General features: G+C 43.5%; 1 protein-coding gene across 11 annotated transcripts in view; it reads right to left on the bottom strand.

The window, feature by feature from the left end:
* Window positions 1-468: 468 nt before the first annotated feature.
* trpm3 (transient receptor potential cation channel, subfamily M, member 3) overlaps window positions 469-20,128 on the bottom strand; it is a 135,198-nt gene continuing 115,538 nt past the window's right edge. For 7 of the 11 annotated variants that reach the window (XM_069683740.1, XM_069683743.1, XM_069683741.1 and 4 more), the window contains 9 exons: window positions 17,565-17,732; window positions 14,571-14,711; window positions 12,152-12,280; window positions 11,348-11,599; window positions 9,528-9,702; window positions 7,416-7,566; window positions 5,181-5,374; window positions 4,926-5,058; window positions 469-4,502 (listed from right to left, as the gene is read on the bottom strand). In XM_069683740.1, the coding sequence (XP_069539841.1) occupies window positions 2,882-4,502; window positions 4,926-5,058; window positions 5,181-5,374; window positions 7,416-7,566; window positions 9,528-9,702; window positions 11,348-11,599; window positions 12,152-12,280; window positions 14,571-14,711; window positions 17,565-17,732 (2,964 nt within the window). In that variant the 3' untranslated portion in view covers window positions 469-2,881. Of the gene's footprint in view, window positions 4,503-4,925; window positions 5,059-5,180; window positions 5,375-7,415; window positions 7,626-9,073; window positions 9,203-9,523; window positions 9,703-11,347; window positions 11,600-12,151; window positions 12,281-14,570; window positions 14,712-17,528; window positions 17,733-20,128 lie in introns of all 11 variants that reach the window. The other 4 variants (XM_069683734.1, XM_069683735.1, XM_069683732.1 and 1 more) reach the window with 3 other exon arrangements.

Here is a 20,128-nt window from a genome sequence, read left to right on the forward strand (position 1 = left end):
GATCCACACTGAGCATGTGTCTACGATGCAATTCATGTGTGTGTGTGTTTCTGGTATAAAGGGGCAATCTACTGAGTAAAAATAAAGGTAAGTTTACAGGCCATGAGGAGTACTAGTCTTAGTGTTTTTGACCCCTTGACCCCTTCTTAGGATTTAAAAGTCAGGAGATAGCTCGGCCTCTGTTCCTTCACTTTAGAGCTTTTATTTTGAAATCTGTTCCTAGAAAGTCTCCCAACTTTATAGAGATTAAAAATCAACCTTTTAGATTTGGGGTCGGGTTTAGGAGCAGTATGAACAGTTTGGGTTGTGACACAGAGCGTAGTCAGATCATTAACATTCAAGCTAAACATAAAGTAACTGCAACATCGCCAACCCTTTATCCATCCAATATCTTTATCCTTATATGCTAGCTTCATGTGCAAATAGATTTCTCTCTTCAAATATGAAACTATTATTCTCAATTACATATTTTTATCTTTTTGGTAAATTCAAATTAACGTCCAATAAAGCAACAATGCAGCCTTCCTTTAACAACATTTCCCCACCCTGTACATCAGAGAGAATAACAAAGGTCTATGAGTGTATGCAAAAGCCAACATGTCAAAAATAATCACAGATATCGGGGCTCTGTGATCAGGAAGAAAAACAGAAAATGAGAAATTTCACAGATTTCTGATTCACCTCAGTCCCCACATACTCCATCCATGCCCAAAAGGCACCCTAAGTTTGGTTTAGTGGCAGCTCTGTGCTGCCATATCAACTTTACATAGAAAACTCTCAGAAGCTGCTTGATAAAACATACGATAGAAACTACTTTAAATACTTTAAATATGATTGAAATGTACAGATTATCAGACAGTTCTATATTATATAATAAATAATATAATACATCAGCATTTAGTGCATGTCGATGGTCATCTTTTATTCAATTTAAAAGCTTAATTAGAAAATACTTAAAATCTGACAAAAATATCACTGAGAAGATATAAATATTGATTCCATAATTCAAACAGGCATTTACTGTATTTATCATTAATGAGCAAGAAAAAAATGTCAATAAACAGAATCAATCTCAAAATATAAGCAACATGATTCAAAGGAAGTATAATAGTGAGGAAATATAAAACAAAGATAAAAAATCAGTTTCATCTATCTTATCTTTACAAGGCTATCAGAGAAGACGTTTCTTCTGTAGAATAAAAAAAGAAGAGAGAAGTTTTAAAACACTGATCTGGCTTTCATCTCTTAATCCTAATAACCCCATGTTTCCTCCTCAGTGTCACTTATAATGCACGTCCGTCTTTTGTCTCTGCTAGGATGCGTACTTGCTTATTTTAAACTTTTTAAAAGGAAAATAAGCTCTTTCTTAATCGACCAGAATAAACTTTATAATGGGCTTAACCATCAGGACATTGCTTTCTTTCTAAGTCTCCTTTTGCAGTGGCTGACTTTAAATGCAAATAATAAAACAAATCAAAGGAGAAAAGCAAATATATGACAGTTATGGACTGGGTGAAGGACGGATCCATTAGGTGGAGGTGGATGTAAAAACCATTGCAATGTGATGCCACTGACAAACCCAGGAGGAGGAGGGCTGGAGAGCAACGGTTCGTTAGTGGTAAGGATATTTGGTGTCAGGTGCAGGCAAAGAAGGTTCACAACAGGTTTCCTTAGCAAGCTTCTGAAACAGGCCAACAGCGCCCTCTTGTCCCAGGTTTTTGCAATTGCACTTGGTAAAGCTCTCAGGGATCAGGCCCAAAATAGAGGATATTTCACTGACAGTATGTGTGTGTGCGGATACTTGATTGGATTGTTTTGATGCTTTCCTTGACGTATTTGTTATATATTCACTGCCTCAAACATAAGTTGTCAAAGACTGGATGCTTTCATCTGCGTATCTCCATCTTCACTCTTTACATGTGGCTAATTCGACCAGTGTTCCACGTGAAAGCCATGACTGGAGAGACATGTGACATGTGAGTACTGACCTTTTGACTGAAGTATGCTCAAACATACTAGCTTACTTTTCCTTGCTGAACTGACAACATAATTAAAAACAGTATGTAGATAAATTATGCTACAAAACCAAGACAAGGAAAGGCAAATTTGATAAAGATAAAGATAAATGTTGATTTTTCAAAGGTGTTTATGTGTATCCAGAGGTAAGTTGTTGCCTTCTTACAGCAATCATTTCCAGTGCAGCCAAGAGGGGAAATCGTTCTCGATGGTTCCAAACCTTAAAAACAGTATGTTAGAAATGTTTCTCTGCGAGTGCTGGGGTCTTCCAAGGTGGAGTTATATGTTATATGAAGAGAGGACAATGTATTTAAAGTGACAGTTATGACTCTATGCTAAGACAAAATGACAAAATGAGGTGACTGTTTTGTCTTTCTCCCCTCTCTTTCTCCCTCAGATGTAACAGTTCCTACCATTAATGCAGCTAGGAGTAACAGTTTACTTTGTCTGACCTAAATGACTGATATGTGATGTAACACAGTGACAGATGTCTACTTGACGTAAAGGTGGTGGATGGAAGACATACAGAACAAATACACCTTCCATTGCCATAACACTCCACTGAGAGTTAGTTAGCTACAAGAGGAGGTAAAAACTACTCTAGATTCATAGCTCTTTGTTGTTGACTGGTGTACAGTAGGACCCCTTCATCTCCCATCTTTTCCCCCTGATTCCTGATCCAGGGTAAAGTTGCCTCCCAGCACTGATGGATAAACTTTCAGCAACGTTTCTAACCTAAAACTTAAGTAAGAAAACTGTTGATCTGGTTCAGATCAGCATTTAGGGGCAACTTCACCCTGCCTCTCAGGTTTTCCTCCCTGGTCCTATGAGTGTGTGTGTGTGTGTGTGCCAACCAGTGTTCTTGTCACGTGTAGTTTTGTCTATCAAAGCTGCGGAACGCTGACGGAGTGGCCAGCTTCCTCATGGAGAGGCTGTCAGTCTTTGCTGTATCAGGCCGTGCTCCAGACTTGCTCCTGAGGAAGGGGTTTCTGGTTCCCGCCAGACCCCGGCCCCCCGGCCCAGGCCCCCTGTCTGCCCCCAGACCCGGCCCCCTCTCCATCCTCTCACTCACAGACAGGCTCTTCCGGTGCGGAGGAGCCAGTGTGAGGGAAGGATGGGAGTCATCTGAGGAGCAGCTGTTTGCTCGCTCTAACCTGGAGAAGGGTGAGCAGAGAGGGGCTCCACTGGGCCCGCTAAAGCCCCCAAGACGAGGGGTGTCAGGGGCCGGGATCAAGTCCTCAGGGTCCTCTGGATCAGACTCTGTGTGACTGAGCTCTGCCTCTCTCTCTGGGTGAGAGGAGCCAATGTCTGAAGGCTTATCAAAGGGGAATGAGGTGGATCCTCCGGGGGAGTGTGAGCGTTCTACAGGAGTGTACGGAGCTGAGACGCAGCGTGTGTCGATGCAGTCAGTGATGCTGGTGTACTCTGCAGCTTTTACCTGGACTCCGGCCCCCAGGCCACCGTAGCAGCCTCTCGGTGTGAACATGAGGCTGTGGGACTTGACCAGAGGGGGCTCATCCAGGAACGATGCGCCTGCTGTGGAGAGGTAGCGGCTGCTCTTGGAGCGCTCGAGCAGCCCTGCGGAGGGAGGTGGGGATGGTTCCATGTCCCAAGGAGGTAAAGTGGTGTCTGGTAAGAGGTGGGCGGAGCACAATGACAAATCGGCAGCCGCGCTGTCATCAAACATGGCTCCAGCTGTTCCGCTGCTGCCTGCACCGCCGTCCGAGTGTCTGTCGCCCATACCGCTGGTGGCAGCGCTGCTGAAGTCCCGCCCTCCCGGCAGCACCGTCTCCATGATATCCGACTGCAGCGAGGAGTCTCTCTGGAGCTGTGGGACCACACGGAGAGGATCCAGAAAGACCTCCGCAGGCCCAACCTCCTCAGATGTTGAGACATAGATATCGATGCATGACGATGGACGGTGCTGCTGGGAGACCGACAGCGTCGCCAGAGGGAGGGGCTTAGACTCCTTGGTGGCGGCAGATGAGGACACTGATTGTGAGCTGTTGGCTCGGTGGAGACTGAGCGAGCGCTCTTTGAAGAAGCTCTCAGCTCGTTCAGTTCCGCTAGCCCGTTCACCACCGCGACCCCCTCCAACATAAAAGGAGTGGCTTCTTGTCCGTGTGGCCAAGGTGGTAGGGGAGGGAGGGGACATGGAGCCCTCGGCTGTTCCCTCCAGCGCCTCCTGCAAGCGGTAGGCGTTCCCTTCTGTGCTGTTAAAGCTGCTTTGACGGAGGATGTATGCTGCCTCTGCACACTCACCCTGGCGGAGTATATACGCCGAGTCTGTGCAGTCAGATGACGTCCTGGAACGCACTTTGTTGACCTCCCCACGCTCAACACCGGTCACACGCTCCAGTGCCACGGCTATTCTCCCAATCAGCTCCTCCATTTGGGCAAGACGAATATCAACAGTCTGCAGTGATGCTTTCATGAAGTGTTCCCTTTCATTGACTTCCTCCAGACGCATTGCCATGTTCTCCACCCTGATAGTAGAGAAGAAATGAAAGACATTAAGGCACAGGAGAGGGGACAATAGCAGAGGGGAATGTAGCAAAGAGAGACAACGGCACTGATGTAACAGAACCAAAGCAAACACCATTAAAAAAAGGCCCATAAAGGCAGTCACAGTCAAACTCTTTGTGGTCATTTGAAAATAAAGACCAGCAGTTCAGTTCACTGGTGTCCCTACAAATATTTCAGCTGCGTGTTCATGCATTGTATGTGTGGCAGTAGAGAAAAGGAGAAACATTACACACTTGAAATAACTTAATGACTACATTTGCCATACAACCATAAGGGCTGTGTTTCTGGTTGACAGAGCTTTGGATGTATTTAAATAGATAATTTCAACAGACTGTAAGCTTAAGGTAGACTACACTTAAGGTTTGTGTGTAGATATGTCCGACCTTTCAGAAGTGACTCTGATCCTCTCATCGTTGGAGGAGTGGAATCGGTCATCCTTCTCCCTGAAGTACTCTTCTATGCATTGCTCCTCAAAGTCATGGACTTTCTTCAGCTCATCCTCTGTGATGAAGAGTTCTGTGGATGAAAAAGTTTGAGGAAGTGATAATGTTACAGTGTCAGATTTATCTGTTAATAATTTACACTGATGTGAATAAATTACAACTGTCAAAACGTTGCTGTCACACTCTGCTACTCACTCAGCCCATAGTCCCGCTCGTCGTCGTCATGCTTGCGCCAGCGACAACAGAGGTGTTTGAGTACCATAGTTATGTGACTGAAGATGATGAGAGGAGGAGGAAGGACTGGGCGCTCATGGAAGGTCATAATGAGCTGGTAGCGCTGGAACTTCCAGACCTGGTTGGAGATGGACTTCACCTCGAAGAATGTATTACTGTAACGATGGAGAATCACAGAAAGAAACCATGAAATATTAAATCCACTGAAAGCTAGAATTAATTTAAGTCATCACTCGCACAGCAATGATTATAACCACTTCAGATAGTACACAGGCTGATTTTGTGCAACAGCCAACTGAATGTTTAATGCAATTAACTAAACCTCTCCAAGAATCGGCACCTTAACGTAGTGAAGGGGTTTGTGTGGCCCGACAACACAGCTCCCAGGTTCACTGGCATTAGCCCCTGGTAGGGTACAACAGGGAAACTGGGGTTACCCGAGTGGTGCTTTGTTATTGGACTTCTGTACCAGTCATGGATTGTCCATTACGAACACCAAGTTTGAGCACGGAATGACTCATAAGTGTACCTGGTACCAGATCACCCTAGACCAAAGCTTTTTGCTGTCGTATCATCAGATCTGCAGACGTATGTCTTGGACACTCGGGTAAAGAGAGGGGCCAGAGCTGTGAACTGATCACCACCTGGCGGTGAGTTGGATCAGGTGGCGGGGGAGGTTGCCAAACACACCTGGTAAACCTAGACATGTAGTGAGGGTGAACTGGGAACGTCTGGTTAAGGCCCCCGTCCACGAGGTCTTCAACTCCCACCTCTGGAAGAATTTCTTGTGCATCGGGGATATGGAATGTGAATGGGCCATGTTCAAGGCCTCCATTGTGGAAGCGGCTGCTAGGTGCTGTGGCCAGAAGGCAGTCGGTGCCTGTTGTGGCAGCAACCGAAGAACCTGCTGGTGGACACTGCCAGGAACGAAGCAGTCATGCTGAAGAAGGAGGCCTTTCAGGCTTGGTTAGCCCAGGGGTCTCCAGAAGCAGCAGAGAGGTACTGGTTGGCGGAAGCAAAAACCCGGGTATGGGAGGAGTTTGGTGAGACTGTGGAGAAGGACTTTCGGTGGGCTTCAAGGAATATCTGGCAAACAGAGGCAGCTCAGGAGGGGAAAGCAGGGCTGGGGCGGTGTCCAGTTTGGGGACCTTAGAATTGCATCTCTGCCTTTTGCAGATGATGTGCTTCTGTTGGCTTCATCAAGCTGTTACCTCCAGCAGTCACTGGGGCGGTTCGAGGCTGAGCGCGAAGCAGTTGGGATGAGAGTCAGCAACTCAAAGTCTGAGGCCATGGTTATCTGGGAAGAGGGGTACTGCCCCAAGCAAAAGAGTTCAAGTATCCCGGGGTCTCTTCACGAGTGAGGGTAAAATGCATTGTGAGATTGACAGATGGGTTGGTGCAGCGTCAGCAGAATTGCGGGCATTGTACCGGACAGTCGTGGTGAAGAAGGAGCAAAGGCAAAACTCTTAATTTACAGGTCGATCTACGTTCCAACCCTCACCTATAGTCATGAGCTTTGGGAAGTGACCGAAAGAAAGAGATCGCAGATACAAGTGGCCGGAATGAGTTTCCTCCGTAGAGTGGCTGGGCTCAGCCTCAGAGATAGGGTAAGGAGCTGGCCTGGGAACGCCTCGGGACCCCCCAGGAGGAGTTGGAAAATGTTGCTAGGAGAGAGGGATGTCTTGGCTAACTTGCTTAGCCTGCTGCCACCGTGACCCGACCCCAGGTAAGAGGAAGAAAATGGATGGATGGACTTTTTACTAAATACCCCAACAAACATGAGGAAGAGGATGATCTTCCCAGCTACAAGGATTATTTAGAGGCCCTTTAACAGACCATTAGCATCACAATGTCTCAGAGACAGAGGCCCAATTGCATTCTGTTAAAACTATTTGCTACCAGCCTCTAATGAATGTGGCTTAACAGAAGCTCAAAAGAAAACTACTGCTACTTTTTTCTCACACGCATACACACAGGACTCTCAGGAGAATTCTCTATGACAGTTATGTCTAAACCAGTACTAATTAGATACCGCTAAGTGCAAAAGCCACGTCTGAGTAATGTTTGTATGATCGTGGGAGGACAGTGAGAACTTCTTTTTTAACACCATGCTGTCAAAAAGTGGCTGTTTCAGGTCCTGAGCTGTCTGTAAAGCAGTGTGGTGGAAAAGCTAATATGATTATAGAGCTTACGTACTTGAACACAGCTATGAGGAGGTTGACCAGCAGTATGTTGGCCACCAGCAGGTAGCAGGCCATGATGGCTGGGACAATCCAGGCACCCGTCTTACAGGGAGGCAGGGACACCACCACCCCGTCCTCTGTGGTGATGTTCTGCCCACAGGGGGCTACACGACACCGAAAAAAACAAACGCACACGTACAAGTTAATACAAGGAAAACTTTGTCTGCAGATAGAGACTTAAATAATGAATTGTATGAATAATATTCTCATTGAAATTTGGAGATGCACGACAACTTAGAAACACATGCACACATAACAAAACATTTACAGAAGATACAGTATATCATTAAAAAAGTATTAAAAAATGATGAGTTACAAGACACAGGAAACAAACAGAGAGACAAGCAGAACTGAAAATGACAAAAAAAGATGCAGAACTTTATATTTTGCAAACCAACAAAAAGCATCATGAGTCAGAAATGGTGAGGACTCATGTTCATACATGTGCACCTGAAAACAACATACACACAAAATGCATTCATCATGTCTCATCACAATTTGTGTTCCCAATATATTTAAACATGTATTCAATGTTTGAAATATATTGTCACATATGTGTGCCATAGCTTCATCCAGCAATGGTTGATTGCTCTGAGTAATTTGAAATGTATTTAGGATACATAGTATGTTTTTTCCATCTGTGATGGTTCAGTTGCTGTGGCTTATCTGGGGAACAGTCAGCATTTTGTTCTCAGTTTGTTTGCCTTTCAGATTCATTCTAGTCATGCTCATCATTGCCTGAAGTTCAATTGTTTCACACAATGCAGCCCAAAGACAGAGAAGTGAAGTAATTTTTCTATTTTTTATGTTTACCTTCAAAAAATTTGGATTAAAAACTCTGACAACTGAACCACTCGAAAAAACAGATTGCAGATGATGAAAGGTGGCTGTTTAATATACTCTGCTGTGGATGTTTGTGTTTAAGTCCTGGATGATGTGCTGATATGTATATGTCAATGTCTACTTATGTTAAATGTTATATTGGCAGAAATATTTTAGCAATGTTGCGATTGCTCCAGTGAGAAGCTGAGCTGGGATATGATTTATGTGACAGACGGTGTAAACATGGCAGGGTCACTTTCTCAAATGAAACTAATAGAAAGTCAAGAAACAAAAAAAGGGTGGAAGGTACATCAAGGAAATATCAAACTTTCACACTTTGATAGATCCTCGTGATGTACGACTTACCAAAAACAAAGACCGTTAAAATATTAGAACAAATTTAAAAAGTGCTACTGCCATGTAAAAGTGCCATTTGCCAGCCAGTGCCAAAATTTATAAGGGCAAAGTTGCTTACATGATAAAGCCTTAGGTCAAGCTACTAGTTAGTCGATTAAAGATTTAAAGATGTTAGGCAGCCTTGTTTGATCAGGCCATCATACACTTTAAACTGCTCTTTGAAAGTTTATCGTTTAGATACAGCAGCTGACCCATGATCCAAACACATGAGGGCAACTTTAACCTTAGAGCGCATGGAGCCGCATGCACATTTGTGTCTCAAGTGGCCTCTAGTGGTAGGAGTGGGCATGACATGGTGGTAATGTGAGGATGATGAGGGAGAGGTGGGAGAGGTGGATGTGGTTAAATCGAGGTCTATATCTATGGATTTACTGGGATTTTGACTGCACTGGGCAGTGTGGGATGGACCATTACTACGCCAGCTTCCGTGAGATCGAAAGTAATTGTCGGTCAGCCAGAGTTTTTCATTCAGCCTGTGCTGTAACTTCCTACTATGCATATCTGAAACAAAGAATGAAAACATTATTTCAGATCTCTTCTCTTTGGGCCACTCCTCACATTCTGTACACACCATCACAAATACTAACAGAAGAAAGGACAACAGAACAGCACATGAAGGCACTCGTACTCTCCAAACACTCTCGCAGACGATGCTAAAACTCTATGTTTGATTTATTGAGTCAAATGACACATTACAATGACAGATTAGTGCGTATTCAGTCATTTTTCCTTTTATCTTTCTCTTCAGAATCAGGATCTACTCGTCCTCAAATAACAAAATAAAAATGTGTATTTAAAAGCTCTGACGCTCTGTCCCTGAACTTACGGTCAATCTGGTCAGCAAACACCTCTCCGTAGATCATCCAATAAGGCATGAAGAAGATGTTCCTTGCCAGCATCCAGGACGGGTCTTCATTCGGGTTGAGGATGGCCTGACGCGCTACCCCAAAACTCATCAGCACCACCAACATGATGATCACAAAATACATCATGTCGATCATCTGACAGAAGAGGGAGGGGGAGGGGAAGAGGAGAAGGGAAGAGATGAGTCGGTAAAAATGAAAATTTTTATTTTTACTTTTTAATTTATTTGTGGGGCGCTGGTTTAGCTCAGTGGGTAGTGAAGAGGCTGTAAAGAGGTGCCGCAGCCGCCGCAGGCCTGACTCCCGCCCTTGGCCTTTTGCTGCATGTCATCCCCCACTCCCTTCTTCCAATATTTCCTGTCTCTCATCAACTGTCCTATAAGTAAAGGCAAAATGCCCCCCCCAAAATCTTACTAAATAAAAAGTTTCTTTGTGATCTGCGTTTGCATTTATTGGATTACCCTTCCTCTAAACATTCACAGCTGGTCAATTAAACTTTAAATCAGTTTGTCCTAGAATGAAAGCTATTAACTTGATACTTTAAATATGCTTAATTTGGGTAAATAGCAGTATAATGGCATAATTACATCTATGCAAATGCAGGGTATAAGTTAAACTTCATGTGAACACAATGAAAAGTTTCTTTGGCACCAGAAGCAAAAGTTGTATTTGCCATTTGAACTGGAGGTCCACCATAGTTGATTTTGCATGTGTAGCCAGTCCCTGATGGAAGTTACAGAGCTAAAGGAGCAACACTTGCGTTAGACTTTCCTACTTTCCACGGGTCTATGTTACACTACCTTCTGTGTACTTTTGTTGATTAAGGTTTCCATATCCAAAAAGCTGTCCAAATAGGAGCTAACGATGTCACTGATATCATTATAACATTGTTTAAAATGAAGAGGTGAAAACCATCCATCTATCTATTATCTATACCGCTTAACCTGTTCAGGATCACGGGGAGGATGGAGCCTTTCCCAGCTGTCATGGGCCAGAAGCGGGGTACACTCTGGCCTGATCGCCAGTCAATCACAGGGCTGACACATTCACACTTAGGGGCAATCTAGAATCACCATGTCACCATCATGTCTTTGGTCTGTGGGAGAAAGCCGGAGTACCACGAGAGAACCCCCGAATGCACAGGGAGGACATGCAAACTCCACACAGAAAGGCCCCCTTCATCTGAACCAGGGTTTGAACCAGGAATCTTCTAGCTATGTGCTATAGCGCTAACCACTGCACCACCGTGCAGCCTCGGAGAAAACCCATTGGACAGAAAAAAAACTTTGCTGTGTAGAGGAACAGAAAGTGGCCTGAATATTTGGTGGTACTTCTTGTAGTAGAAGTGCTCTGACTACAAATCAGCTTATGATGCTGCATCCTATTAAGTACTTTCCCCTCTGTTTTTAATCTTTCACTAAATGCTGATTATCATATCAAAGACAGCTAATGTGCAGAGGTGCTCAGCCAATGTCAAAGACAATTGCATATCAGATAGATACCGATTTGGGCTTTTGATCCCTTCTGTTTTGTGCATGTGTGCACTGCTGGCTCTGATCTTTTGCTCTTTGAGATCAAACAATGAGGTTTTTGGGCACAGAAGCATATTAGGACCAAGCCTGCACACCACATACAAATGAATCCTTTGTAATCATGGGTTTCAGTGTAGATCATGCTGAATAAAGGTGGGCAGTAGACATAATGGGGAAATATGAGAGCTCTGCAGAGAGAAAGAAAGAAACACACACAAGCACACAGAGTCTCTACCCCTGCCTCCTCTCACCATCTTGCCAATCATCATCACATATGGACCCAGGTACTTGTTGACACCAAAGATGTCCAGCAGCCGGATGTACCAATAGATGATGTTTACGCAGTAGATGACCCGCCCGTAGCTCATGAGCGGCGGCTCCTGGAGACGCAGAACCATGCCCACGGAGAAAATGAGGATGGCCATGAGGTCTGTGATGTTCCAGTACTCCTGAAGCCACACCTTCACCTTCTGTAACAACTTCCCCGGCTCCGACATCAGGATCTGAGAAAGGGTTGGAGGGAAATTAGTAGAGAAAGGAAAGAATGACAATAAAAAATTACAGAACTTGAAGCAAAAATAAAATTGAGCCACAAAAATGATTGAGGAGTGCATTCTATGATGACCACCATTAGAGGGCAGTATGGGTTCATCTATCAGGGTATCTGGCGGATGTCTGAGGAGGCATTGAGGTGCAGCTGAGAATGATGTGACATAATGATTAATGCATTTCATACACTTACAGTAGAAACACTACACTACACTACCACAGCGTGAGCCTGAACTAGATCTCATACGGCCTCCTACCTTCGTTTCTTTCTCTCTTTGTTTTCACATCTTTATCTCTTGCCTTTATTTCCACTATACTCTCACTTCTATTCCCCTTTACTGCTTTAATGATCGCACCACAGTTTTCACCCTTTATCATGAGCCCTTTGCTGATATGGAAATAATCTTTAGCCTCTGCCCTCCACCACAGAACTAATTGAATTAAACCGCAGGCGACATCATGGTGATAAGCTCTGTGCACATTTGCATGTAGCCACTGCGACGTACCTCTCTCATCTTCTCAATGCCGTTGGTGAAGATGTAAGCGATGACGATCCACTCCTGAGGAGAGGGCCACAGGTCCATCTTGACCAGGACGATGTAGTTGAACAGCATGAGGTAGCCCACGTATGCCATCTATGTAAAAACAGGTAAACGGAGGAAAAATGTTCATGGTTATGTGCTTTTGTTTGTGTGCTTTGTGTGTACATCAATGAATGTAAATCTTTCTCTGTAAACAAATTGGCTTGAAGGGATTTGTGTGAAACTGCTCAAATTAAACAGCAATTTAGTGAATGATTGACCCTCATTACACCTCCCTTTCATGCAGTTTTTCACATCTGATAATAGAGATTAGAAGCCACCTGATTGCTGTACCTTCACGCTTGACCTGAAAATGTCCATTATGCGTCTCCTGCGGCTTTATCTATTTAAACTCATGACAGCTGTCCACTTTTATTTTGTACACATATAACTGCACAGTGGCTCATCATGATGCAGAGTAGATAACATTTTAATCACAATGCAAGCCTAACTATCTAAAGATCAGGCGAGAGGAGCTGACACAAATGTAAACAAAACATATTTTTATGGGTTTTTCTCAAGCAGCAAAAAATAATTCCAATGCGGAAATGAAAAGAACTGCAGTTCCTCGAGTGTCCACTTGAGGCTGGCTTCTTAAGCCAGGAAATAACATTATGGCAGATTGGACATTTTTACAGCAGAAATAAACATGTTTACAGCCTGGTATAAAAAAATGCTTCATTTTAAATAGCGGCAAAATCCCGAACTTGAGGCTTCAATTACGCAGTCGAAAAACCGATGGGTGACGTCATGGTGGCTTTGTCCATTATTTATAAAGTCTACGTTTCTTTTTCAATAAGATCGGATATTTGGTTAAGTTATTAGTGATTCAGTATCCTCTAAGAGCATTTAAACTGCATGAATATGATTTGGACAGCTATGGAAAAAGTAGATTTTTAAAAATGTGAAACAAAGAAAACCTTTGTCATATTTGAAGAAATGATTTACCGCAAAATTCGGTCTATAAGATGCACTTTTAATACATTATTTTCATCTAAAAAGTGGGCTGCGTCCTATATACCGGTGTGACCAATATACCAGCACAAAATGCAGAGAGAGTTATTTTATTGTGTTACGTTTTTTTACCCAGACGATGCCGCTATAATCTAGCTAAAGCTTCATCACGGACATGCGGCGTCATGATTGCCAGCGCAGCCGCCATCCTCACAACAATCAATGTTAATGTAGCTCAACTACGGCACCACTAGCTAGCAGGATTGCAAACTCGATATGGTGAAAACAGATGGTTGACTATAATTGTGTGTATAAATGTGTGTGTTTTGAATGTGTTTTAAATGAAAATACGTTGAAATAGTGTTGAAATAACTTGTATGCATGTATTTATTAATAATTTGCTATAGACAACCTTTTTTCCTCTGGTGCAAATCATATTCCAGATTTTACGGTATCTGTATTCTCTTCTATTCATTGCTTAAATCAAGTATTCAAGTGAAGAGAGCTGCTTTTCCATTCAGTCCCACATGCACAGCCGGTTTGAGTGATAAGTTTACTATAAAAGGGGCAGGTCAGGATACAGATCAGGAACTGGGGCAAAGTCCACATTTTGACCCAGAGAAAAACCCTGCATCTTTTCTTCCAACAAAATAATAAAATCCACAGTGGATTATTTCTATTTAACCTGAAGGGCAGAAAGGAGAAGTGAGGATGAAGTCAAGGAGGGGAGTAAAGAGCCAGAGAATAGAGAACGGGATGAAACAAAAGGCGAAAAAGATATCTGCTCAGCAAAAATAAACACTGAAATCCCTGCTGGTGGTGTTAAGAGATGTTTTCACAGGGCAAGCAAATTGAAGGAGCCCAGGACGCGGCATGTGAAACAAAAGATCAGCTTATATCAACATTATAGTCACGCTTACAGGCAGAAACTGTACAAAACACAAGTTATATGCAGACAGCTAGAATAACAGAGCAGCGCAGTCTAGAGAAGGGTCGAGATATAAACCAAACATGCACTTATCTTCACATGTAACACTCTAAAAATATAAATCAAAACAATTTCGGGTTGCACTGTTTGATCCTGTGGCAATATGTCTTGACTGAAAGCTTTCAGTGTGTGTTTACTCTGTCAATAAAAAACTCCCCTGTACTTTTCCCACCATGCTGCTTTCATCAAACTCCCAACTTCTTTCACAATAAACTTTCCCTCCCCAGTGAAGCTGGGTAATGACAGGGTGGAACAGGAGGTTAATGACAATACAGGCACCCTGGCAGGAGAAGCTAACAGCAGGGAGCCAGGAATAGATGCGGTTGCAGAAAACACAGTACGCGCTGACAGTGCCAACAGGAAGCGGAGTATGTGGGTGGTGTTGCTGAGGCTGACACTGACCGTATGGAACCAGAACTTGACAATCGGAGCGTTGTAGAACTCGTATATCTTGCGTCCCATGGGTATGAGGCGGTGGCGGTTCTGCACATCCTCTACGTCCTTCTTTCTTGATGTCTCTGTGGTTACCTTACCCAGCATTGCCTGGGGGAATGCAAACCCCACATGGAGTGAGGGAGGTCGGAGAGAAAGATGCGATGGATAGAGAGAGTGGGAAGAGGGAAACGTGACAGATAATAAAGAAGGAGGAGGAGATGTGGGGGAGAAACAGGGAAAGGATGGAGATGACGACAAGTACGTGGAAGGGAGAAGGTGGGATGGGAAGAGTTGAAAAACAAAGAAAAAAGGATAAGGGGGAGGGTGTTACAATATTTCCACTGCACGGTTTAATATCATAATCACAGAAGCAAGCACAGGCAATGTCATCATTCCAAAATGTGAGATGTGTGTTTGAGGTGAAGTGTTGGGTGAAGGCTGGTCACACAGTATGACGCAGACACAGACACTCATGGATTGTGTCTCAGACAACAGGTAAGAAGCAGAAAGACACACATTGATGACAGAAAGAAGACAGAAAAAAGGAAAGGAAGAAAGAGAGGACATAGATATTTCATTTCAATCTGTGACACATTCACATATCCATGAGAGAGGGTTCAGAGCCCACTGTTTTAATGGGTCATGGTCTTAATGTCAAAGCAGCACCAGACCTCTGAGGGAAATCATTCAAGGGATTGTATTGTATGTCAGGAGGTATCCAGCCCTGCAAAGGCAAAATGCAGGGACTACATATTTGGTTAAGTTTGAGTTATAACCTGTTACTGACTTGTCTTTTTAATTTTCAGTAGCAACAAAACCTAAAAATCAAACCATAAAACACAGTATCTGCCCACTGGCTTGATAATCTTTGTGCTTTAGGACCTCTTCATCCCCTGCCTTTAAAAGCAGCTAGCAAGACAGCTAAAAAATAGCTAGCTTGAGAGATTTTTCCTTGTTGTTTGCGGTGAGTGAATCAATTTTTTATGAAATTACTGTTTATGTCACATAATTACACGAGGAAGCAGCTAAATTAATACACTATGGAGAAGAATAAAAAAACTGCAAACTCATGCTAAAGATAGCTAGCTTAGCAGATCTCCGTAGCTGTTAATTTGATTTTGACTCCAGTGAATTTCAAGTGATTTGGTGGCCAAGAAACCTTTAAAACACACTGACTTAAGTGTATTTAATTTTAAATTAATGTATTGTTTCTGTATTTTAGGTTATTTCTAAGGCGATGATTGTTTGGCTAAAATTATCAGCCTAAAAAGACAATAAATGGGAGCATTACAACTTTTCTGCCTATTTCACAGAGGCTGTCCAGTCTCAAAAGATGCTACCCTTTATTTCACAGCTAATGTAGTTACTGCACTCTGCCTTTGTAGACAGAACAGACATGGGTAAGGTAAAAGGTTTTTAAGTTGCTCTAAATATTTGAAATACATGAACTGGAGTTAGTTCCCAAGCCACCAACGAGGTACAATAGGGATAAAATCACGAATCACTAAAAATTAAGCTGGAAACTAAAGGAAAAATCAGACAGTAGACATGGGATTTACTATTTCATTTATATATATGAAACATTTATAGGCAAAGTTTGGTAGAGGGCACACATAAATATGGCCTTCAGGGTGAACAAATTCAGATGCCAGTGTGTAAATCACACCATGCCTACACTGTACCAAACATGCACATTATCTGATATGCAAGTGGACACAAGCCATCGCACAAGCTCTAACATTCATCACAGTGTGGTTTATCTGAAGCATCTGAGCCTCGAACAATACAATCTCCCTCTGTGGTGCACCAGTCTGTGTTTTATCTGTATGAATCTTTGCGTGATTCATAGGTTTCTGAAGGTGCATTTGTACAGTCAGAAGCCAGGGCGAGAGGAAGGGGCTCATTGCAGATGCATCCCTTGGCAGACAGGTTGTTTGTTTAACACCACACTGCCTCAAGGACTACATGTGCAAAATGGCCCCTTTGTGAATCTCTGCGCTGGCTTGCTGGCTATGCTTTATGCAAATGGAGAGCATGTACAGTGGTGCTGAAAGGTGTTCAACTTCAGTCCAATCACGTAATGGGACAGCCCTGGGATCCTGTTTGTGTATTAAAATTGCCTTTCAAATTCCAGTCTTGGTTTAAACACAAACTGGATCTTGGTATTGTCTCCAGACTTGATTGGATTGAAATGGAACGAGTTGTTCTCCTGCTGTACATCCATGTCTATGCAGATGGACCAACTCTTCCACTGTGAGCTGGGAGAAGGTGCTCAGACTCTGCATGATTTAAGCTCTGCAGCAGCAGGCGGACAAAGTTATATAATGCAAAAGCCTGGGCCTCCCATGCTCAGCAGCAGCCGACATGCTGAGTGATGTGCTGCAGCAAGCCATCAACGATGGGAGAGAGTGAGGGGCAGCAATCGGCTAACATACAGTACTGTACCTCAATCAGAACTGAGCTAGGAGAGAGGGGAGAAAGAGAGAAAGAGCTAGAGAGGGAGAGGGAGCTGAAAGCAAAAGAAATAAAGAAACTAAGGAAGTAAAGAGAGAGGTGGGCAGAGAACAAGAGGGACCAAAGGAGAGGCAGAGAAATAAAGAAGGGGATAGAAAGAGGGAGAAACATACACGAGGGAACCCACAAGCGGCGACAGACTGAGACGCTACAACTCCACGACCATGTCTTTGCCGAGACGACGAGAAACAGTCAGGGCCGATTTTGCTGGAAGGGTCCAGTTGGCCAGAATAGAGAACAAGTATGTGTGTGTGGAGAACTGTGTGTGCATGCTGACGTCTCTGTATAAACAGTATCTAGGCTATGTGTTCACTGATCACTTCTACAATCTGAGCAAAGTATGAGTGCATCATCTAAAGTTTGATTATGTGTATAGATTCTGAGATGCGGGGCTGAGGTGGGTTCTCTCACCACGGAGTTGTACTGCGTCTCACAGTAAGATCTTACTGTGAACTCCATGTCTTCCTCCTCCTTCTCCTTGACCGGTTTCTCTGGCTCCTCCTCCTCCTTCTCCTGCAGGTAGGCCTCCTGATCTTGCGGCATGTAGGACATCTCATCCTTGTTCTTGAACTCCAGACTCAGGATGGACGGTGGCAGAAGCAGCCCTAAGATCACCTGGAAGAATGAGACAGGAAGGGGAGTTGGAGGAGGAGAGCTAGAAGCAACAGATGTGATAACAAACATCTTCATGACTAGCTCTGAGGAAATTAGAACAAACCAACCTCCTTAAACAGTCTGCGACACGCACATTTCAAACTCACATAACATAAATGCACCCTCGTGAAATCCTCACCATCCTGCCTTGGCTTGCACACAGCTAAATGACAATGGTATTTACTGCAGCCGAGGCGAGGGCTCTCATTGTGGAAGTCAATTACAAAAGCATTATTCCAGACAGGCAGAGAGGGTACCTCGCTGCCACGATGGATGCGAGAGACACACACTCAAAGGAGATAAAGGAGGCAGGCGTGCTGTAAACACTTCAGATACATAACAGTCAAACAAGAAAAGCAGCAAAGTGAGAAGAGGAACGAGAGCAGAGTAATCAAGTGTCTTTTATCTCTGGAAGCAGCTGCCTCTCGAAATTAAGCTGGTTTTATTGCATTAGCTACCTCCTCAAACTTCCCTTTTGGCTCGATTGTCATTGGTGTGTGATCAGCTGAGGTATTAAAATTAAAACAATTCACGTTGTAATGAAATAAAAAACTGTCAGAAAAAGGCAACATCATTAGATATATGAAAAGGAGAGTTTCAGGAGACACGCTGGGAGAAGTGACCAGTGAGAGATACGATTATAACCACGGCACAGAAAGCGATTTCTCAGCTTCTCCTCTCATCAGTCATGTCAACGGGTCGAAAGCAGAGATGACAATATTGACCTACTGATGTGTGAAGAAATCAATGCGCCCACTTTGTCATTCATGGCCCTTTAGTAGCCTCCAGTAACCAAATTGTAATACGAGTTACAGAGGTTGAAAGCCGACTGCCTTCACAACTGCAGCAAGTCAAATTTTGACAATTTTATTCGCCGCACACGATGAACTCCTGGAGGCAGAGGATCTTGTTTGTTTCACTTGTGGTTTCCTTTCTGTCTTTCTGCTCCAGTGAGCTGGCTTTAGCTTAGAGCCTTCTCTCTCCGTATCTAATACAAAGGGCAAACAATACTTAACGCACTTCTGGCCTTCGCTGCTCTGAGAAGCTAACCATCCTGTCTCACTTTGCGTATAAATGAGTGTGAGCACAGCTGTCCCTTCAGCTACTCCCGCTTTATTAAAATTATTGTACCCTCTCTGATCCGAGCAGCGGCCTTCTATCACACTACCACCAGACGTCTGGAGAACTCAACCACCTCTCCCCTCGACTCCAAAGGATGTTCACCAGGATGTAAAATACTTGGAGCATAATTTCTAGTCTTTACTAACTTAACTAAGGTCAACACTTTTTATGTGTAAGTAAATGGAGCCAGGCGGAAGTTATACAAGCAGGGCAACTTCACTGAGACAGTAATCACACTCCTGCAGTTAACTGTCCAATAAATCTCTTTCCATTGGCTGATCCTCCTCCTCCGCGCCATCAAGAGCAACCTTGACTGGCTGAGCGTCAGGTAGCACACTCTTTAAGTACGTCATTTATCTACATAGACTTGTCTGCATTGTCCTGTTAGTCTCTCACAGAACTGAAGTCTGCTCACAGGAAGACAACTGAAAACAGTGGGATTTCAGGATTGAGATTTAGCAAAGTTTGATATGATTGAATGTAAACAGATCCACTCTTGTCTGTTGAGTCCCAGCCTCCCACAAACAGTCAGCGGAGACCTGTTTACTTTTCACACTCCAGTGCACCCTCTCTCTTCATTATTGGGAGTGAGTCATCATGGTCAAACCGCAGTTATAACTTCTCAGACTCAAGTGCTCCCAGCTTTAGCTTGTTATTTCCTCATTACCAGAACTTTGTTGAGTAAAAGCTCCTTTTTTCAACTGTGCAGGTTTGGGTCAAACGTATTTAATGGGGATAAAGAGGCATTCACTGTACAGCCGGTGAGTAATCTGAAGTGAGGGCTCTTCTGTCAGTACTAGAGTTGTGGTGAAAGAGATTCAACAAGGACATGATTCATTGTACAGTACTGACTCTGTAATGTTTATTGCAACTTTATTTCACTGCACACCATTCTTTGGATAAGGATTTCTGGGGCTAAAACTGATAATCAAGAACAATGTATTTGTGCATATACTAAGATATGCACTAGCTGCACAAATTACAGTTGAAAAATAAACTTTTCTATGCAGCATTGCTCCAAAATCACTTCATTTGGTCCTGCAATGTCTTGTTGCTTATGCAAACACACACACTGATACTGTACTTGTACTGATATGTTTGTAAAATGCTAATACTGGTTGGCATGCTTCCAATATCGGCACATTTAGTCAAAAGCAACTTACAGTCTCAGTCATTTTCTGCAGAAAAGTAATCAGCAGTTATTTCATGCTTCACATTTTCACAAGCACACCTGG

The sequence above is a fragment of the Semicossyphus pulcher genome, unplaced genomic scaffold (assembly GCF_022749685.1).
Source record: "Semicossyphus pulcher isolate SPU_LCO1_2020_fin unplaced genomic scaffold, fSemPul1.0.p SCAF_6, whole genome shotgun sequence".
Classification (NCBI taxonomy): Eukaryota; Metazoa; Chordata; class Actinopteri; order Labriformes; family Labridae; genus Semicossyphus; species Semicossyphus pulcher.